Source organism: Taudactylus pleione, unplaced genomic scaffold, assembly GCF_031769625.1.
Source record: "Taudactylus pleione unplaced genomic scaffold, aTauple2 ptg000762l, whole genome shotgun sequence".
In the NCBI taxonomy this organism is placed as follows: Eukaryota; Metazoa; Chordata; class Amphibia; order Anura; family Myobatrachidae; genus Taudactylus; species Taudactylus pleione.
This window is the reverse complement of record NW_028285164.1, coordinates 2142028-2163910: the sequence shown is the minus strand read 5'-3', so window position 1 is coordinate 2163910 and position 21883 is coordinate 2142028. Positions and strand designations below refer to the sequence as shown.

At 48.4% G+C, this 21883-nt stretch overlaps 1 protein-coding gene across 4 annotated transcripts in view; it reads right to left on the bottom strand.

The window, feature by feature from the left end:
* The window catches only part of SEZ6L2 (seizure related 6 homolog like 2), an 88902-nt gene that overhangs the window by 44594 nt on the left and 22425 nt on the right, over nt 1–21883 (bottom strand). For 2 of the 4 annotated variants that reach the window (XM_088457533.1, XM_088457535.1), the window contains exons 3-6: nt 17023–17274; nt 15135–15268; nt 3777–3969; nt 349–534 (exon numbers count right to left, since the gene is read on the bottom strand). In XM_088457533.1, the coding sequence (XP_088313659.1) occupies nt 349–534; nt 3777–3969; nt 15135–15268; nt 17023–17274 (765 nt within the window). Of the gene's footprint in view, nt 1–348; nt 535–3776; nt 3970–15134; nt 15269–17022; nt 17278–21883 lie in introns of all 4 variants that reach the window. The other 2 variants (XM_088457532.1, XM_088457534.1) reach the window with 1 other exon arrangement.

Below are 21883 nucleotides of genomic sequence, written 5' to 3'. Positions count from 1 at the left end.
ATATATATACAGTGTATATATATGTATATGTAGATTCTCAGCTTTCATGTTGTATACTGTGATCTTCACAAGCTAGTAGCAAATACAGGTCACTTGCATTTTTTCACTGGTGTTTTTACTACTGTTAAAAAAAAAAGAGTCATGCAGCGCCATTTTTGGGTGAGATCTCGACCCCTTTTCCATCAGACTAATCTCATTTCAGCCGCTGAAATGGCTGTTTGCAGGCATTCCCCACAGTGCTCCCTACCATCACAACCCATGACCCTTAGCGGTAGCCGACCTGTATTGTGCAGAAGCTCCCAGGTCCCAATTACCACCCGCATTACCGCCCCGACCAGCGCTCCTCACCTGCGCACACCGGTGGCTTTCCACTCCACTGTGGACGGGTGATGTTCAGACAGACCAAAGAGTCTACGCCCTTCAGGGTAAAGCCAGGGGCACAGTGAAAATTGGCTGCCCCACCTGGGTGGAGGTCTGTAACGGTGACTTCCCCATTCTCAGGCCGCGGGGGGAAGACACAGCTCAGGACGTAGGCTGGGGGGAAAGAGAAAGATACATATTTTAGTGAAGACCTACAAAGCATCACTGGCTTAAGGCATGGGACAGTGGCCTCAGTTGGAGATGTGAGGACAATGGCTCAGGAGGTAACAAAACCTGGGTGCTTGTGACCGAAATGGGGGAATATTAAGGCCCAGATTTATCAACGAGTCGTATTCATGTTATCACTCGTTACTAATCTCAAGTGGTGCTCCAACCAATCAGCTCCTAACTGTCATTTTTCAAACACATAACAGGAGCTGATTGGTTGGAGCACCATGTGAGATTAGTAACGATAACAAGAATATCACTCGTTGATAAATCTGGGCCTACTGTAAGCGGCAAATGTATCGCGTCTACGTCCCGGGAGTTTAGCGATCAGCATATTCTTTATTTTGAAGAAGCTTGAATTTCCGACGACTGCTGCCCCCCTACAGCGGCTGAACTGTTAATTAGGCACTGTGGATGAGACTCTGACACATGGCAGGAAGACGGGAAGCCGGACCCCTGCGGCTCCGCTAGCTGGGTGCTGGAGGGGAGCTATGGTAAAGTCTTCTTTTATAGTCTAAATCAGTTCCTTGAGATTTTTATCACGTCAGTATTTCAAATGAAGGTGAATTGAGGAAATGGAACATCCTGCCTGCAAGTAAACATTATCCAGCAAGTTCCAAAATCTAGACAGAATTTCTGTGATGATGTCATCATTTAGAGCTGGACAATAGTCAATTTTGTTTTCTTATCTGCATTTCTGGAAATGTCTACGCAGTTTTCTGCTTATCCCTGACAAGCAAGCTCTTTCGTCTGATGTTCACTTTTATCGAATACAGGTCAGGGCAGTGTTCAAGAGTTCGCTGTTACAGTCCAGGTTTTAAGGATATCCATGATTGAGGCCAGATGGTTAAATCAAATTGACTTAAGTACTAATCAAGTCACCTGTGGATAGCCTTAAAACGTGGACTGTAATCGGGGAGTTTGGGAGCTTCTGGTCTAAGAGATTATTACATAGTAAATTGGGAGAGGCTATCACCTCTGGTCTGGGTGGACAAACGCGCTCGTATCAGTTACAATAAATCGGATGTAGGTTTAGCGTTGCCACATTTCCGATTCTATTATTATGTGACCCGGCTGACGCACCTGAGTCCATGGCTGCCAAGATACATCAGCACATGCCCTTGACGCCAAATCATACACCCTTACAGGCCCTGTTGGCTGGTAGGGGACTTAGGGGGTCATTCAGACCCGCTCGCGAGCGCAGGACGCTCGCAAGCGGGTCGATGTTCCCCCACTGCACATGCGCACGACGGAGGGAGCTCCGTCGTGCGCATGCGCGAGACCCGGCGAGCGACGGGCTCTCCATCGCTCCGGGTCTCGCACCAAAGGGGGCGTGCTGTCGATGTTGATTGACAGCACGCCCACTTTCGTGGGCGTGCCGGGGGCGTGCCTGTCAGACGGAGGCGTTCCCATGGGAACGCCTACCGTCTGAAGCCGGCCCCACTGACATCACTAGTGATGTCAGTGGGAGTGATTTTGGCTCTGATAGAGCCAAAATCACTCCAGGGCTTGCGGCAGCGAGACCCTACCGCAGAATCTCGTCGCAAGCCCGATAGTCGCGATGGTCTTGACCATCGCGACCATCTTTTTGGCCGTCGCATATGCTGTGGGTGGTCACCCACAGCTATGCGAGCGGCCAGGAGGCTGCTCCATTTTTAGGTAGGAGGGCACTGATTCAGAGCGAGCGCTCTGGTCAGAGCGTCCGGCTCTGAATCAGGCCCTCTGTCGGCCGTGGAGGCAGCTTTATAAGGATGGGGCGAGGTGGGTGACAGACACCGACAGGGTTAGTTGGAGCCGGGAGGGCAGGCAGGTAGGCGGGGGTTAAGTGTCTCTTCCCAGCCTGTCTCAGCTTGAAGGCTGGCAGTGGAAACTGAATAGGGACAGGAGAAAAGTCTCTCACTTACAAAAAACTGCTTTGTAGAAACGGCAGTATTTCGGAAGTGATAGTTTAGGGCAGGAGGCACAATGAATGAGGCATGATGAATGATGAATGCCTCCTAAACTGCGTTTGAAATCGCAGCGAGTTCAAACCATAATTATCACAAGTGATAATTATGTTTTGATGAATAGGCCCCTATATGTGCTGAGTTACCGCTACATCAGAATGAGCTGTCTAGACCTTAAATTTGATGTATGTTTTGCGTCCTGGAAGTTTGAATTTATTGATTTGAAGGATGGGGCGTTACGATCCCGTGTCTTTCTTTCCTCAGCTGCTCAGGTTTTCTTGCAGATTATGGGGGGGTATACAATTAGCCACGGTAAATTACCGCGGCTAATTACCTCGCCCGAGGCTATCCAATTAGCCCCGAAGCCGGCACTTATCTGGGATTTAGTTTCGCCTGCCTCAGATAAGAAGGTGTTTTTTGTGAAAATAACAGAACATTTTCGGGCGTAGTAAACGGGGTTTAATTGGATAGTACAATAAAAAAAATCGTCAAAAAATAACCGGACATCGGCGAAAAAAAAACCTTTTTTTATGCCCGAAAATTTTTCGGAGCTAATTGGATACCCCCCTATATTGTATATTTTGTACATGATGCTATTGGTATTATATAATATCGATTTCTCTATTCCCCTTTTTCTTTTTTTTATATTTATGTACAGTATCTGCTGACAGACTGATATCTTCGTTTTTGTTATTCACAAATGTTGTATATATATCACGAGCGCTTTACATCTGTGACGGGAATATATTCTATATCTGTGCTATGTGATACTGTGGATGTGCAGTATTTATTTTGTTTGTTAAGGTGCGTATCAACTAGGCGATTAAACAGGCCGATTGAACGATAACGACATCGTTATGGTTCAGTCGTTTGCTAATCGTCCGCAAATCGGACATGTAAATGTCAAAAACTACCACCGATGCGCATGCCTGCTGGTCGTTTTTTGACATCTATCATCGCCTGTACATGCTGGTCGACCTAGCGATCACGTCAGGTTCAGCATGTACGGCGGTGATGGATGTGCCTACACTGAATGTTCAGAGTAGGATCATCACAGACTGTGAAACAATGTCGATTACAATGTCGTAATCGTGCTCTCGTTTCACAGTCCGGAAGTGGATACGCACCATGTTTTTTTCTTTAGTTTTTTTTTTCATACTTTATTGTTATAATGGGAAAAATTAATAAAAATTACTCAATTTAAGAAAAATTTGTGAGAGGCTATAAAGTTATAATCATTACCTTGATATCGCAGTTTGAATGCGCCTGGGCTGGTTGCGCGGTAAGTTTGGAATCGCACTGCAATATGATTGGTTGGACTGCGAATCACCTGACCCTCAGCCATCAGGGTCTCATTGGCCAGCAGGAAGCGGTGGTCCTCTTCTAATCCCTCTACACTTAGAGCCTCCTCTTTTGACAGGTTCAACTTCTCCACCTGTAAATGTGAATAGGAGTAATCCATGAGAATCTCACCTGCTCCAGCAATGTAATCCCACACCATCATTACCTCATGGGGATCTCACCTTTCCCAGCAATGTAATCCCACACCCCCACTGCCTCATGGGAATCTCACCTGTCACAGCAGTGTAATTTCCCGCCATCATTACCTCATGGGGATCTCACCTTTCCCAGAAATGTAATCCCACACCCCCACTGCCTCATGGGAATCTCACCTGTCACAGCAGTGTAATCCCACACCCCCACTGCCTCATGGGAATGTCACCTGTCACAGCAATGTAATCCCACACCCCCACTGCCTCATGGGAATCTCACCTGTCACAGCAATGTAATCCCACACCCCCACTGCCTCATGGGAATCTCACCTGTCACAGCAGTGTAATCCCACACCCCCACTGCCTCATGGGAATGTCACCTGTCACAGCAATGTAATCCCACACCCCCACTGCCTCATGGGAATCTCACCTGTCACAGCAGTGTAATTTCCCGCCATCATTACCTCATGGGGATCTCACCTTTCCCAGAAATGTAATCCCACACCCCCACTGCCTCATGGGAATCTCACCTGTCACAGCAGTGTAATCCCACACCCCCACTGCCTCATGGGAATCTCACCTGTCACAGCAGTGTAATCCCACACCCCCACTGCCTCATGGGAATCTCACCTGTCACAGCAATGTAATCCCACACCCCCACTGCCTCATGGGAATCTCACCTTTCCCAGCAATGTAATCCCACACCCCCACTGCCTCATGGGAATCTCACCTGTCACAGCAGTGTAATTTCCCGCCATCATTACCTCATGGGGATCTCACCTTTCCCAGAAATGTAATCCCACACCACCACTACATCATGGGAATCTCACTTGTCCCAGAATTGTAATCCCACACCCCCACTGCCTCATGGGAATCTCACCTTTCCCAGCAATGTAATCACACACCCCCACTGCCTCATGGGAATCTCACCTTTCCCAGCAATGTAATCCCACACCCCCACTGCCTCATGGGAATCTCACCTGCTCCAGCAATGTAATTTCCCACCATCATTACCTCATGGGGATCTCACCTTTCCCAGAAATGTAATCCCACACCCCCACTGCCTCATGGGAATCTCACCTGTCACAGCAATGTAATCCCACACCCCCACTGCCTCATGGGAATCTCACCTGTCACAGCAATGTAATCCCACACCCCCACTGCCTCATGGGAATCTCACCTGTCACAGCAGTGTAATCCCACACCCCCACTGCCTCATGGGAATGTCACCTGTCACAGCAATGTAATCCCACACCCCCACTGCCTCATGGGAATCTCACCTGTCACAGCAGTGTAATTTCCCGCCATCATTACCTCATGGGGATCTCACCTTTCCCAGAAATGTAATCCCACACCACCACTACATCATGGGAATCTCACTTGTCCCAGAATTGTAATCCCACACCCCCACTGCCTCATGGGAATCTCACCTTTCCCAGCAATGTAATCCCACACCCCCACTGCCTCATGGGAATCTCACCTTTCCCAGCAATGTAATCCCACACCCCCACTGCCTCATGGGAATCTCACCTGCTCCAGCAATGTAATTTCCCACCATCATTACCTCATGGGGATCTCACCTTTCCCAGAAATGTAATCCCACACCCCCACTGCCTCATGGGAATCTCACCTGTCACAGCAATGTAATCCCACACCCCCACTGCCTCATGGGAATCTCACCTGTCACAGCAATGTAATCCCACACCCCCACTGCCTCATGGGAATCTCACCTGTCACAGCAATGTAATCCCACACCCCCACTGCCTCATGGGAATCTCACCTGTCACAGCAATGTAATCCCACACCCCCACTGCCTCATGGGAATCTCACCTGTCACAGCAGTGTAATCCCACACCCCCACTGCCTCATGGGAATCTCACCTGTCACAGCAGTGTAATCCCACACCCCCACTGCCTCATGGGAATGTCACCTGTCACAGCAATGTAATCCCACACCCCCACTGCCTCATGGGAATCTCACCTGTCACAGCAGTGTAATTTCCCGCCATCATTACCTCATGGGGATCTCACCTTTCCCAGAAATGTAATCCCACACCACCACTACATCATGGGAATCTCACTTGTCCCAGAATTGTAATCCCACACCCCCACTGCCTCATGGGAATCTCACCTGTCACAGCAATGTAATCCCACACCCCCACTGCCTCATGGGAATCTCACCTTTCCCAGCAATGTAATCCCACACCCCCACTGCCTCATGGGAATCTCACCTTTCCCAGCAATGTAATCCCACACCCCCACTGCCTCATGGGAATCTCACCTGCTCCAGCAATGTAATTTCCCACCATCATTACCTCATGGGGATCTCACCTTTCCCAGAAATGTAATCCCACACCCCCACTGCCTCATGGGAATCTCACCTGTCACAGCAGTGTAATCCCACACCCCCACTGCCTCATGGGAATCTCACCTGTCACAGCAGTGTAATCCCACACCCCCACTGCCTCATGGGAATCTCACCTGTCACAGCAATGTAATCCCACACCCCCACTGCCTCATGGGAATCTCACCTGTCACAGCAGTGTAATTTCCCGCCATCATTACCTCATGGGGATCTCACCTTTCCCAGAAATGTAATCCCACACCCCCACTGCCTCATGGGAATCTCACTTGTCCCAGAATTGTAATCCCACACCCCCACTGCATCATGGGAATCTCACCTGTCCCAGAATTGTAATCCCACACCCCCACTGCCTCATGGGAATCTCACCTGTCACAGCAATGTAATCCCACACACCTACTGCCTCATGGGAATGTCACCTGTCACAGCAATGTAATCCCACACCCCCACTGCCTCATGGTAATCTCACCTTTCCCAGCAGTGAAATCCCCCACCCCCAAAACCTCATGGGAATCTCGACTCTCCCAGCAATGTAATCCCCCACCCCCAAAACCTCATGGGAATCTCGACTCTCCCAGCAATGTAATCCCACACCCCCAAAACCTGATGGGAATCTCGACTCTCCCAGCAATGTAATCCCCCACCCCCAAAAACCTCATGGGAATCTCACCTCTCCCAGCAATGTAATCCCACACCCCCACTGCCTCATGGGAATCTCACCTTTCCCAGCAATGTAATCCCACACCCCCACTGCCTCATGGGAATCTCACCTTTCCCAGCAATGTAATCCCACACCCCCACTGCCTCATGGGAATCTCACCTGCTCCAGCAATGTAATTTCCCACCATCATTACCTCATGGGGATCTCACCTTTCCCAGAAATGTAATCCCACACCCCCACTGCCTCATGGGAATCTCACCTGTCACAGCAGTGTAATCCCACACCCCCACTGCCTCATGGGAATCTCACCTGTCACAGCAATGTAATCCCACACCCCCACTGCCTCATGGGAATCTCACCTTTCCCAGCAATGTAATCCCACACCCCCACTGCCTCATGGGAATCTCACCTGTCACAGCAGTGTAATTTCCCGCCATCATTACCTCATGGGGATCTCACCTTTCCCAGAAATGTAATCCCACACCCCCACTGCCTCATGGGAATCTCACTTGTCCCAGAAATGTAATCCCACACCCCCACTGCATCATGGGAATCTCACCTGTCCCAGAATTGTAATCCCACACCCCCACTGCCTCATGGGAATCTCACCTGTCACAGCAATGTAATCCCACACACCTACTGCCTCATGGGAATGTCACCTGTCACAGCAATGTAATCCCACACCCCCACTGCCTCATGGTAATCTCACCTTTCCCAGCAGTGAAATCCCCCACCCCCAAAACCTCATGGGAATCTCGACTCTCCCAGCAATGTAATCCCCCACCCCCAAAACCTCATGGGAATCTCGACTCTCCCAGCAATGTAATCCCACACCCCCAAAACCTGATGGGAATCTCGACTCTCCCAGCAATGTAATCCCCCACCCCCAAAAACCTCATGGGAATCTCACCTCTCCCAGCAATGTAATCCCACACCCCCAAAACCTCATGGGAATCTCACCTCTCCCAGCAATCTAATCCCCCACCCCCAAAACCTGATGGGAATCTCGACTCTCCCAGCAATGTAATCCCCCACCCCCAAAACCTCATGGGAATCTCTCCTCTCCCAGCAATGTAATGCCCCACCCCCAAAACCTCATGGGAATCTCACCTCTCCCAGCAATGTAATCCCCCACCCCCACTGCCTCATGGGAATCTCACCTTTCCCAGCAATGTAATCCCACACCCTCACTGCCTCATGGGAATCTCACCTTTCCCAGCAATGTAATCCCACACCCCCACTGCCTCATGGGAATCTCACCTGTCACAGCAGTGTAATTTCCCGCCATCATTACCTCATGGGGATCTCACCTTTCCCAGAAATGTAATCCCACACCACCACTACATCATGGGAATCTCACTTGTCCCAGAATTGTAATCCCACACCCCCACTGCATCATGGGAATCTCACCTGTCCCAGAATTGTAATCCCACACCCCCACTGCCTCATGGGAATCTCACCTGTCACAGCAATGTAATCCCACACACCTACTGCCTCATGGGAATGTCACCTGTCACAGCAATGTAATCCCACACCCCCACTGCCTCATGGTAATCTCACCTTTCCCAGCAGTGAAATCCCCCACCCCCAAAACCTCATGGGAATCTCGACTCTCCCAGCAATGTAATCCCCCACCCCCAAAACCTCATGGGAATCTCGACTCTCCCAGCAATGTAATCCCACACCCCCAAAACCTGATGGGAATCTCGACTCTCCCAGCAATGTAATCCCCCACCCCCAAAAACCTCATGGGAATCTCACCTCTCCCAGCAATGTAATCCCACACCCCCAAAACCTCATGGGAATCTCACCTCTCCCAGCAATCTAATCCCCCACCCCCAAAACCTGATGGGAATCTCGACTCTCCCAGCAATGTAATCCCCCACCCCCAAAACCTCATGGGAATCTCTCCTCTCCCAGCAATGTAATGCCCCACCCCCAAAACCTCATGGGAATCTCACCTGTCCCAGCAATGTAATCCCCCACCCCCAAATTCTCATGGGAATCTCACCTCTCCCAGCAATGTAATCCCCCACCCCCAAAACCTCATGATAATCTCACCTCTCCCAGCAATGTAATGCCCCACCCCCAAAACCTCATGATAATCTCACCTATCCCAGCAACGTAATCCCCCACCCCCAAAACCTCATGGGAATCTCACCTGTCCCAGCAATGTAATCCCCCACCCCTACTGCATTTTAGGAATCTCACCTCTCCCATCTATGTAATCCATGACCGCCCACTGCCTCATGGAAATCTCACCTGTCACCGCAGTGTAATCCCACACCCCTACTGCATCATGTGAATCTCACCTGTCACAGCAGTGTAATCCCACACCCCCACTGCATCATGGGAATCTCACCTGTCACATTAGTGTAATCCCACACCCCCACTGCATCATGAGAATCTCACCTGTCACATTAGTGTCATTTCACACCCCCACTGCATCATGGGAATCTCACCTGTCACAGCAGTGTAATCTCACACCCCTACTGCATCATGGGAATCTCACCTGTCACAACAGTGTAATCCCACACCCCAACTGTATCATGGGAATCTCACCTGTCACCGTAGTGTAATCCCACACCCCCACTGCATCATGGGAATCTCACCTGTCACCGTAGTGTAATCCCACACCCCACTGCATCATGGGAATCTCACCTGTCACAGCAGTGTAATCCCAAACCACCACTACATCATGAGAATCTCACCTGTCACAGCAGTGTAATCCCACACTCCCACTGCATCATGGGAATCTCACCTGTCACATTAGTGTAATCCCACACCCCCACTGCATCATGTGAATCTCACCTGTCACAGCAGTGTAATCCCACACCCCACTGCATCATGAGAATCTCACCTGTCACAGCAGTGTAATCCCACACCCCACTGCATCATGGGAATCTCACCTGTCACATTAGAGTAATCCCACACCCCCACTGCATCATGACAATCTCACCTGTCACATCAGTGTAATTTCACACCCCCACTGCATCATGGGAATCTCACCTGTCACTGCAGTGTAATCCCACACCCCACTGCATCATGGGAATCTCACCTGTCACATCAGTGTAATTTCACACCCCCACTGCATCATGGGAATCTCACCTGTCACTGCAGTGTAATCCCACACCCCACTGCATCATGGGAATCTCACCTGTCACAGTAGTGTAATACCACACCCCAACTGCATCATGGGAATCTCACCTGTCACCGTAGTGTAATCCCACACCCCACTGCGTCATGGGAATCTCACCTGTCACAGCAGTGTAATCCCAAACCACCACTACATCATGAGAATCTCACCTGTCACAGCAGTGTAATCCCACACCCCCAGTGCATCATGGGAATCTCACCTGTCACATTAGTGTAATCCCACACTCCCACTGCATCATGGGAATCTCATCTGTCACATTAGTGTAATCCCACACCCCCACTGCATCATGTGAATCTCACCTGTCACAGCAGTGTAATCCCACACCCCACTGCATCATGAGAATCTCACCTGTCACAGCAGTGTAATCCCACACCCCACTGCATCATGGGAATCTCACCTGTCATATTAGTGTAATCCCACACCCCCACTGCATCATGAGAATCTCACCTGTCACAGCAGTGTAATCCCACACCCCCAGTGCATTATGGGAATCTCACCTGTCACATTAGTGTAATCCCACACCCCCACTGCATCATGTGAATCTCACCTGTCACAGCAGTGTAATCCCACACCCCCACTGCATCATGGGAATCTCACCTGTCACATTAGTGTAATCCCACACCCCCACTGCATCATGAGAATCTCACCTGTCACATCAGTGTCATTTCACACCCCCACTGCATCATGGGAATCTCACCTGTCACTGCAGTGTAATCTCACACCCCAACTGTATCATGGGAATCTCACCTGTCACCGTAGTGTAATCCCACACCCCTACTGCATCATGGGAATCTCACCTGTCACAGCAGTGTAATACCACACCCCAACTGCATCATGGGAATCTCACCTGTCACCGTAGTGTAATCCCACACCCCATGCGTCATGGGAATATCACCTGTCACAGCGGTGTAATCCCAAACCACCACTGCATCATGAGAATCTCACCTGTGACCGTAGTGTAATCCCACACCCCCAGTGCATCATGGAAATCTCACCTGTCACATTAGTGTAATCCCACACTCCCACTGCATCATGAGAATCTCACCTGTCACAGCAGTGTAATCCTACACCCCCACTGCATCATGTGAATCTCACCTGTCACAGCTGTGTAATCCCACACCCCCACTGCATCATGGGAATCTCACCTGTCACAGCAGTGTAATCCCATCATGGGAATCTCACCTGTCACAGCAGTGTAATCCCACACCACCACTGCATCATGGTAATCTCTCCTGTCACAGCAGTGTAATCCCACACCCCTACTGCATCATGGGAATCTCACCTGTCACAGCAGTGTAATCCCACACCCCCACTGCATCATGGGAATCTCACCTGTCACATTAGTGTAATCCCACACCCCCACTGCATCATGAGAATCTCACCTGTCACATTAGTGTCATTTCACACCCCCACTGCATCATGGGAATATCACCTGTCACAGCAGTGTAATCTCACGCGCCTACTGCATCATGGGAATCTCACCTGTCACAGCAGTGTAATCCTACACCCCCACTGCATCATGTGAATCTCACCTATCACAGCAATGTAATCCCCCACCCCCAAAACCTCATGGGAATCTCTCCTCTCCCAGCAATGTAATGCCCCACCCCCAAAACCTCATGGGAATCTCACCTCTCCCAGCAATGTAATCCCCCACCCCCAAATTGTCATGGGAATCTCACCTCTCCCAGCAATGTAATCCCCCACCCCCAAAACCTCATGATAATCTCACCTCTCCCAGCAATGTAATGCCCCAACCCCCAAAACCTCATGATAATCTCACCTCTCCCAGCAACTTAATCCCCCACCCCCAAAACCTCATGGGAATCTCACCTGTCCCAGCAATGTAATCCCCCACCCCTACTGCATTTTAGGAATCTCACCTCTCCCATCTATGTAATCCATGACCGCCCACTGCCTCATGGAAATCTCACCTGTCACCGCAGTGTAATCCCACACCCCTACTGCATCATGGGAATCTCACCTGTCCCAGCATTGTAATCCCTAACTGCCCCACTGCCCCATGGAAATCTCACCTGTCACAGCAGTGTAATCCCACACCCTAACTGCATCATGGGAATCTCACCTGTCACCGTAGTGTAATCCCACACCCCAACTGCATCATGAGAATCTCAGCTGTCACCGTAGTGTAATCCCACACCCCACTGCATCATGGGAATCTCACCTGTCACCGTAGTGTAATCCCACACCCCACTGCATCATGGGAATTTCACCTGTCACAGCAGTGTAATCCCAAACCACCACTACATCATGAGAATCTCACCTGTCACAGCAGTGTAATCCCACACCCCCAGTGCATCATGGGAATCTCACCTGTCACATTAGTGTAATCCCACACTCCCACTGCATCATGGGAATCTCACCTGTCACATTAGTGTAATCCCACACCCCCACTGCATCATGTGAATCTCACCTGTCACAGCAGTGTAATCCCACACCCCACTGCATCATGAGAATCTCACCTGTCACAGCAGTGTAATCCCACACCCCACTGCATCATGGGAATCTCACCTGTCACATTAGAGTAATCCCACACCCCCACTGCATCATGGGAATCTCACCTGTCACATCAGTGTAATTTCACACCCCCACTGCATCATGGGAATCTCACCTGTCACTGCAGTGTAATCCCACACCCCACTGCATCATGGGAATCTCACCTGTCACATCAGTGTAATTTCACACCCCCACTGCATCATGGGAATCTCACCTGTCACTGCAGTGTAATCCCACACCCCACTGCATCATGGGAATCTCACCTGTCACAGTAGTGTAATACCACACCCCAACTGCATCATGGGAATCTCACCTGTCACCGTAGTGTAATCCCACACCCCACTGCGTCATGGGAATCTCACCTGTCACAGCAGTGTAATCCCAAACCCCCACTACATCATGAGAATCTCACCTGTCACAGCAGTGTAATGCCACACCCCCAGTGCATCATGGGAATCTCACCTGTCACATTAGTGTAATCCCACACTCCCACTGCATCATGGGAATCTCATCTGTCACATTAGTGTAATCCCACACCCCCACTGCATCATGTGAATCTCACCTGTCACAGCAGTGTAATCCCACACCCCACTGCATCATGAGAATCTCACCTGTCACAGCAGTGTAATCCCACACCCCACTGCATCATGGGAATCTCACCTGTCATATTAGTGTAATCCCACATCCCCACTGCATCATGAGAATCTCACCTGTCACAGCAGTGTAATCCCACACCCCCAGTGCATTATGGGAATCTCACCTGTCACATTAGTGTAATCCCACACCCCCACTGCATCATGTGAATCTCACCTGTCACAGCAGTGTAATCCCACACCCCCACTGCATCATGGGAATCTCACCTGTCACATTAGTGTAATCCCACACCCCCACTGCATCATGTGAATCTGACCTGTCACAGCAGTGTAATCCCACACCCCCACTGCATCATGAGAATCTCACCTGTCACATCAGTGTCATTTCACACCCCCACTGCATCATGGGAATCTCACCTGTCACTGCAGTGTAATCTCACACCCCTACTGCATCATGGGAATCTCACCTGTCACAACAGTGTAATCCCACACCCCAACTGTATCATGGGAATCTCACCTGTCACCGTAGTGTAATCCCACACCCCCACTGCATCATGGGAATCTCACCTGTCACTGCAGTGTAATCCCACACCCCACTTCATCATGGGAATCTCACCTGTCACAGCAGTGTAATACCACACCCCACTGCATCATGGGAATTTCACCTGTCACAGCAGTGTAATACCACACCCCAACTGCATCATGGGAATCTCACCTGTCACAGCAGTGTAATACCACACCCCAACTGCATCATGGGAATCTCACCTGTCACCGTAGTGTAATCCCACACCCCATGCGTCATGGGAATCTCACCTGTCACAGCGGTGTAATCCCAAACCACCACTGCATCATGAGAATCTCACCTGTGACCGTAGTGTAATCCCACACCCCCAGTGCATCATGGAAATCTCACCTGTCACATTAGTGTAATCCCACACTCCCACTGCATCATGAGAATCTCACCTGTCACAGCAGTGTAATCCTACACCCCCACTGCATCATGTGAATCTCACCTGTCACAGCTGTGTAATCCCACACCCCCACTGCATCATGGGAATCTCACCTGTCACAGCAGTGTAATCCCATCATGGGAATCTCACCTATCACAGCAGTGTAATCCCACACCACCACTGCATCATGGTAATCTCTCCTGTCACAGCAGTGTAATCCCACACCCCTACTGCATCATGGGAATCTCACCTGTCACAGCGGTGTAATCCCACACCCCAACTGCATCATGGGAATCTCACCTGTCACAGCAGTGTAATCCCATCATGGGAATCTCACCTGTCACATTAGTGTAATCCCACACCACCACTGCATCATGGGAATCTCTCCTGTCACAGCAGTGTAATCCCACACCCCTACTGCATCATGGGAATCTCACCTGTCACAGCAGTGTAATCCCACACCCCAACTGCATCATGGGAATCTCACCTGTCACAGCAGTGTAATCCCATCATGGGAATCTCACCTGTCACAGCAGTGTAATCCCACACCACCACTGCATCATGGGAATCTCTCCTGTCACAGCAGTGTAATCCCACACCCCAACTGCATCATGGGAATCTCACCTGTCACAGCAGTGTAATCCCATCATGGGAATCTCACCTGTCACAGCAGTGTAATCCCACACCACCACTGCATCATGGGAATCTCTCCTGTCACAGCAGTGTAATCCCACACCACCACTGCATCATGGGAATCTCTCCTGTGACAGCAGTGTAATCCCATCATGGGTATCTCACCTGTCACAGCAGTAAAATCCCACACCCCCACTGCATCATGGGAATCTCTTCTTCCTTTAATAACACTCACCCGAATCTCCACTCCATATCCCAGGTATACAGACACACTATAAATGCAATCCAGACCACCAAAGAAACTTCCTCCGGAATATTCAGGAGCCTCCAGAAGCCCCTCCAGCTCAGAGATGTTGTTGTTACAGAGAACTGGAATTTAAGCAGAAAAAAAATCAGATATACATTGTAGTTTCCAGCATAGAGAACATATCAGTGCAGGGATATATCTGTTACTATAGAGCTTTTATTATACATGTGATATTGGTGATAGAGCTGTTACTATAGAGCTATCATTACACATGTGACATCAGTGATAGAGCTGTTATACAGGTAATGTCAGTGATAGAGCAGTTATTATACTAGTTATGTCAGTGATAGAGCTGTTATTATACTGTACATATGATATCGGTGACAGAGCTGTTATATTATACAGTTTATATCAGTGATAGAGCTGTTATTATACCAGTTATGTCAGTGATAGAGCTGTTATTATACATGTGATACCGGTGATAGTGCTGTTATTATACAGGTTATGAGTGATAGAGCTGTTATTATACAGGTTATGTCAGTGATAGAGCTGTTATTATACATGTGATAGAGCTGTTATTATACATGTAATATCAGTGATAGAGCTAATATTATACATGTGATAGAGCTATTATTATACATATGATACGGGATACAGATGATAGAGCTGTTACTATACAGGTTATGTCCGTGATAGTCTGTTAACTTATTATACAGGTTATGTTAGTGATAGAGCTGTTATTATTCATGTGATATCAGTGATATAAAGCTGTTGTTATACAGGTGATGGAGCTGTTACTATACAGGTTATGTCCGTGATAGAGCTGTTATTATACAGGTTATGTTAGTGATAGAGCTGTTATTATTCATGTGATATCAGTGATATAAAGCTGTTATTATACAGGTGATAGAGCTGTTACTATACAGGTTATGTCAGTGATAGAGCTGTTATTATTATACAGGTTATGTTAGTGATAGAGCTGTTATTATACATGCGATACGGTGATAGAGCTGTTATTATTCATGTTATGTCAGTGATAAAGCTGTTATTATTCATGTGATATCAGTGATACAAAGCTGTTATTATACATGTGATAGAGCTGTTATTATACAGTACATGTGATACCGGTGATAGAGTTGTTATTATACAGGTTATGTTAGTGATAGAGCTGTTATTATACATGTGATATCAGTGATAGAGCTGTTATTATACAGGTTATGTTAGTGATAGAGCTGTTATTATACATGTGATATCAGTAATAGAGCTGTTATTATACATGTGATATTAGTGATAGAGCTGTTATTATTATACATGTGATAGAGCTGTTATTATACATGTGATATTAGTGATAAAGCTGTTATTATACATGTGACAGAGCTGTTATTATACAGGTTATGTCAGTGATAGAGCTATTATTATACAGGTTATGTTAGTGATAGAGCTGTTATTATACATGTGATATTAGTGATAGAGCTGTTATTATACATGTGATAGAGCTGTTATTATACATGTGATAGAGCTGTTAAAATACAGGTTATGTCAGTGATAGAGCTGTTATTATACTGGTTAGAGAAACACTATTTGTGCCATGTGACAGATAAGTTATGATTGACTGGCCTTTCTTTGCAACTACTGTTACTATGGAAACAGTCAGTGCAGTTCTCCATTTTGTTTCCATGGTTACAGATAACTAATGGACAGTCATTTTTTTTACAATCTATCATATCTATCAAGTGCTGAATTTAAGTGTTTTTTTTACCCTTTCAACAGGTGATTTCAGGCAGAAGTGTTATATCCAGTATTCCGTGTTATATCCTGTATGAGGAGTCATTACCATTTAGATATTAGATGAAATATACATACACATGACTCTTACCAGGGCTATGTACTGTAGTTACAGTTGTAGTGGTGATCAGTGTGGTTGTGGTCTCTTCCTCCCCTTCGGCAGAGGGTCCCGGGCCTCCGGTTGGTGCTGGTGATGGAGGTGTTAACGTACTGAGAGGTGGGGGCAGGGAGAAAGCCCCACCCATGGCGGTGGTGAGGACCCCGGAGGTCTCACTGACACCCGCTGGAGCCAGCTCTTCGTTCAAGGATACCGGGGCAGCACGGGTCGGAACCGAAGTTGTACCTGCTATAGAAGCACAAGCTTTTTAGCTTATGGCACTTGTTATTATTACATTGCGAAATAACTGAATTATAATGACATTACATGAGTGATGATATTTCTGTATGGGCATGCGTCATTGGGCTCAGTTTCACCGGCCTCGGCAGCGCGATTTTCCCGTACAGTCTAAATAACCTGGGGTCATATAGATATCCGATGGTCACGCAGTTGATTCAAAGCCGTGTCTTTGGACGCAGCACCGGATCAGGCAAGCCGGCAGGAGGAGTCTAATTACACAAGACGCCTCCTGCGCACAAAGGCTCAGTGGCTGACACAATAGCGTAAATCTCAGCATCAGCCGTAAGGGGTCTATTTACTAAGCAGTGTTAGGAGACAGGCGTGATAAGGTGCCAGCCAATCAGCTCCTAACTGCCATCTCACAGGCTGTGTTTGAAAAATGACAGTTGGGAGCTGATTGGCTGGCACCTTATCACTTTTCACTCTGTCTCCTAACACTGCTTAGTAAATAGACCCCTCAGTCTCTTAGTATATACACCAAATTTTTATGATCAGTGTGAACCGAGGTGGTGTGAGCGGCTCTTTCTAGTCATTCCTCAAAGGCCCATTTATTTGCTAATAACACCTGATTCCCAGTGTCATAATTGGCCCCTGAGGAAGGGAACCTTGGGGAGAAAGAGATACAAAGATGTCATGTTTCATGCTTACAGGGTTACCACCCATGGCGGATACGGCAACCTCAACAATGAAGGGGAGACAGTAACATTTGGGTGTCGGGTCCGGAGCTGTGATAAAAGCTGATTTCAACCTGTCAAACTGCCAACAATAATTTGTGAAAGCTAGGGGCCTGATTCAGAGCCGGACGCTATTTGCGCTCGCTCGTCAAGTAAATAGGGGTGGCTATTCAAATGAACCGTTCGCTGTTTGCGGTCTGTTCACGCCTCTAGGTCTGAACGAGCGTACAAAACCTGCGGTCGTTTTTTGGGAAACTACGCCCCCTGGCCGCTCGCATCCTAAGTCATGTCCGCTATTTATTAGATTAATCGAGTACATCGACCAGGGTATGAGCTGCTCGCTATTCTTGTGGTTGGTTTTTGCTACCACAATTTTGCTAGCAGTTCTGGCTCTAAAATAACCCAGTGACGTGGTCAATGACGCTGCTGTTTTAAATATGCACTCCCATAAAACGCCCGCTTTGACCTTTAAGCACGCCTGCGATCGGATCTCCACTCCCCGTTTTCAAGCACCTTCCCCTGTTACCACCCACATACGCCTCCTCCTGTCACTCAAATTATCAGGCATTCGCTATTTTGCGAGCACATGAATTTCGTCCGCACTGAGTAGTTCGCGCATGCGTATTACGATCCGTACGCATGCGCAGTTGGGCAAACATCGCTCGGAGCGAACGAGCAGCCACTTGCGTCCGGCTCTGAATCAGGGCCTAAATCTGCACACACAATGATCCAGTGGAAGAACGATTTTAGTAAACGATTTTCATTCATTTTTTCAAGGGAAAAATGAACGAAAATCGTTTACTAAAATCGTTCATTTAATAAATGTAATGAACGATTTTTTTTTAACTACAAAAACGATTTTTGCATATTCCCTTACTGAAAATCGTTGAGTTGGTCAGTCTGACTGAACTACAAACTACAAACATGAACGCGCATGAACGATAATCGTTCATCGTTTTAACTCAGAAAGGGAACGACTTTTTCAACGATTGAACGATAAACTATATCGTTATCGATAATCGTTAAAAAAAATCGTTGTGTGTGTGTATGCACCTTCAGAGTTACTGATAGAAGGTTTATAGGTTGAGACCAGTCTACAATCGACTGGACCTTAACAGGATCCATTAGATAGAATCCTTAGGCACCGCTATATATATAAAAACAATAATAATTGAACATATTGCATATATTGCTTTTATATATAGCGGTGCCTAAGGATTCTATCCAACAGCAATTATATACAATACAAAAATATTGCTTTGGAAAGGATGGGGATACAAATAACGCCAATGGGCCGCCTGGGGGTACTCAGGTGGGAAATGATTGGAACCACTGGTCTTGAAAAAACATTTATCAGAATAATGGACGGTATATTCTTTTCTGACTGTGATATCTGGATAGGAAATGTCTTGGGAGGCACAGATCAAATCGATAGGAACATTTTACCATTTGTCTGGATCTGTAGATTACAGGAGATTCAGAATTGGGCCTTAATGGGTTAATAAGGGGTTTAGCACCCATCGCCTTCTCAATATTGACTCATTGGTCTTAGGGTCTGATTTAGTACAGATCGCAACTGCGATCACAATAGCGATTATGCACACAGGGGTCTATTTACTAAGCAGTGTTAGGAGACAGAGTGAAAAGTGATAAGAAAGTGATAAGGTGCCAGCCAATCAGCTCCCAACTGTCATTTCACAGGCTATAGCGAGTGGCCAGGAAGATCGTCGCGATGGTCAAGACCATCGCGACCATCGGGCTTGCGACGAGACCCTTGTGGTAGGGTCTCGTTGCCGCAAGCGCTGGAGTGCTTTCGGCTCTATCAGAGCCAAAAGCACTCCCACTGACATCACTTGTGATGTCAGTGGGGCCGGCCCCAGACTGTAGGCGTCCCCATGGGAACGCCTCCATCTGGGCAGCCACGCCCCCGGCACGCCAACCAAAGGGGGCGTGCTGTCACTCACCATCGACATCACGCCCCCTTTGATGCGAGACCCAGAGCAACGGCTTGCTCCTGGCTATCCGGGTCTCGCGCATGCGGTTGACCATCGGGGCTTGCGATGAGACCCTAAGGTTGGGTCTCGCCAACCGCAGTGCCAATCAGGCTATTACTACTGTCTGTTCGGTATTTGCATGTACTGAACATGAGGTACTGGCATTTCGGACCTGGGGCCTGATTCAGACCCATTTGTTAGCAAGTGATCGCTCGGAGCGAGCGATGTTTTGCAAAGTGCGCATGCGTGTGCTTCGTATTGCGTGTGCGTGAACTGGTACGAGCGATGGGGAAACTCTCGCTCGCCAGCATAGACAGCCCAGCTGAATGAGTGACAGGAGAGGCCGTTTGTGGGTGGTATCGGGGGCAGGACACTGGAAACGGGGGAGTGGAGGTGCAAACGCAGGCGTGCCTGAGAAATTCAACGCCGTTTCAGAGGCGTGCATAATTAACAGCCAGCGTCATAGGACACGTCACTTGCTAGAAAAATACACTGAAGTGCTCGCAGTGCTTGTATCAGGGTATAGTCAACCTCAAGTGCTGCGATCTCATCCGATGGTGCTCGATGCACCAATGGTTTAATGCACTTCCGGGAGATGACGTGCGCAAGTGGGTGTCTTAAGACAGGCTGGTGGGCGTCTGCAGGCACAAAGTGATCGCACGCCAAGACAGTGGGCGTGCTTATGACTTGCCCTGCCAGTGGCTGCCCTGATGTCACTTAGCAGAATTTCCATACGCTGGGAGCGAGCGATCGCATCTAGCGAACGGGTCTGAATCAGGTCCCTGGTCCAGTCATCTGACTGACACACAGAAGGAGATTCTTACAGCTCTAATACCTTGTTCACGGTAGAAACAATCAAGTAGGTCAAATTCCCATTGCCCGACCTGATACTGTGTCATTGAATCCTCACAGGACACTGCTTAAGGTCCCTCATTGTTCTCTGTCTCCCACAGCTGAGGAAAGTGGAGGAACTGGGATGCAAGACCCTTTAGGATAAGGTATTACTACTGAATCGGGAGTGGTATACAAGAGGGTCGACATTCATCTTGTTAACATGGTCGAAATGTCGACATTTAGGGGTAAATTTACTAAGGATTGAGTTTGTCGAGTGTTGGTTTTATAATTCTCGATTTGCATCGCCGAAACTCGGGCTGGTTTTTTTTTTTTGGGGTTCTGCAAATTTGCTAAGAAGCGAGTTTAGGTGAAAGTCAGTTTTCCGATGGTGAAGCAAATCGAGATTTCTCTCCCGAGTTACAAGTGAAGATGAGATTTCTCACCCGAGATTGCACTAACCAGCCCCGGACTAGGCAGCCTGTCCTGGTCCCTAAAATTACGGGGTACAAAAAGTCAGTGTATGTGTATAATAAAACTTTTAATTCACGGTGTGTGTAGTGTTTTTGTACTCATTTCTTTACAGGTGGACTACAGGTCCAAGCAGGCCCTTAATGCCCCGCATGCTGGTACTTGTGGTTCTCCAAGTATCAGCATGTGGGGGAGGCTTGCTGGCACTTGTAGTTCGACTGGAAAGACAATGTTGATTTATCTAATTTTACACAACACCGACACTATCAACCCGCCACCCACAGCCCAGGGGTGGCGGGGATAGCTCCGGGCTATCAGCCTAGGCCAGGTGTGCCCTGGAGAGGGGTACCCCTTGATTGGAGGGGTACTCAACTCCCCAGGGATCCCGGGCCTGGGCTGACTAGCAGTCAGGACTGATGCTGCGGCTGGGGGGCCCGGTGAAAGGGCTCCCCTGGCCGTGGCATCAGCCCCTTGCTAGTAAGGGTCCACGGCTGGTTTGAAATATAGGGGTACCCCTATGCAAATTTTTTGCCCCTATATTTCAAACCAGCCCTTACCCACCTGCCTGGTGCTGGTACCTAATTT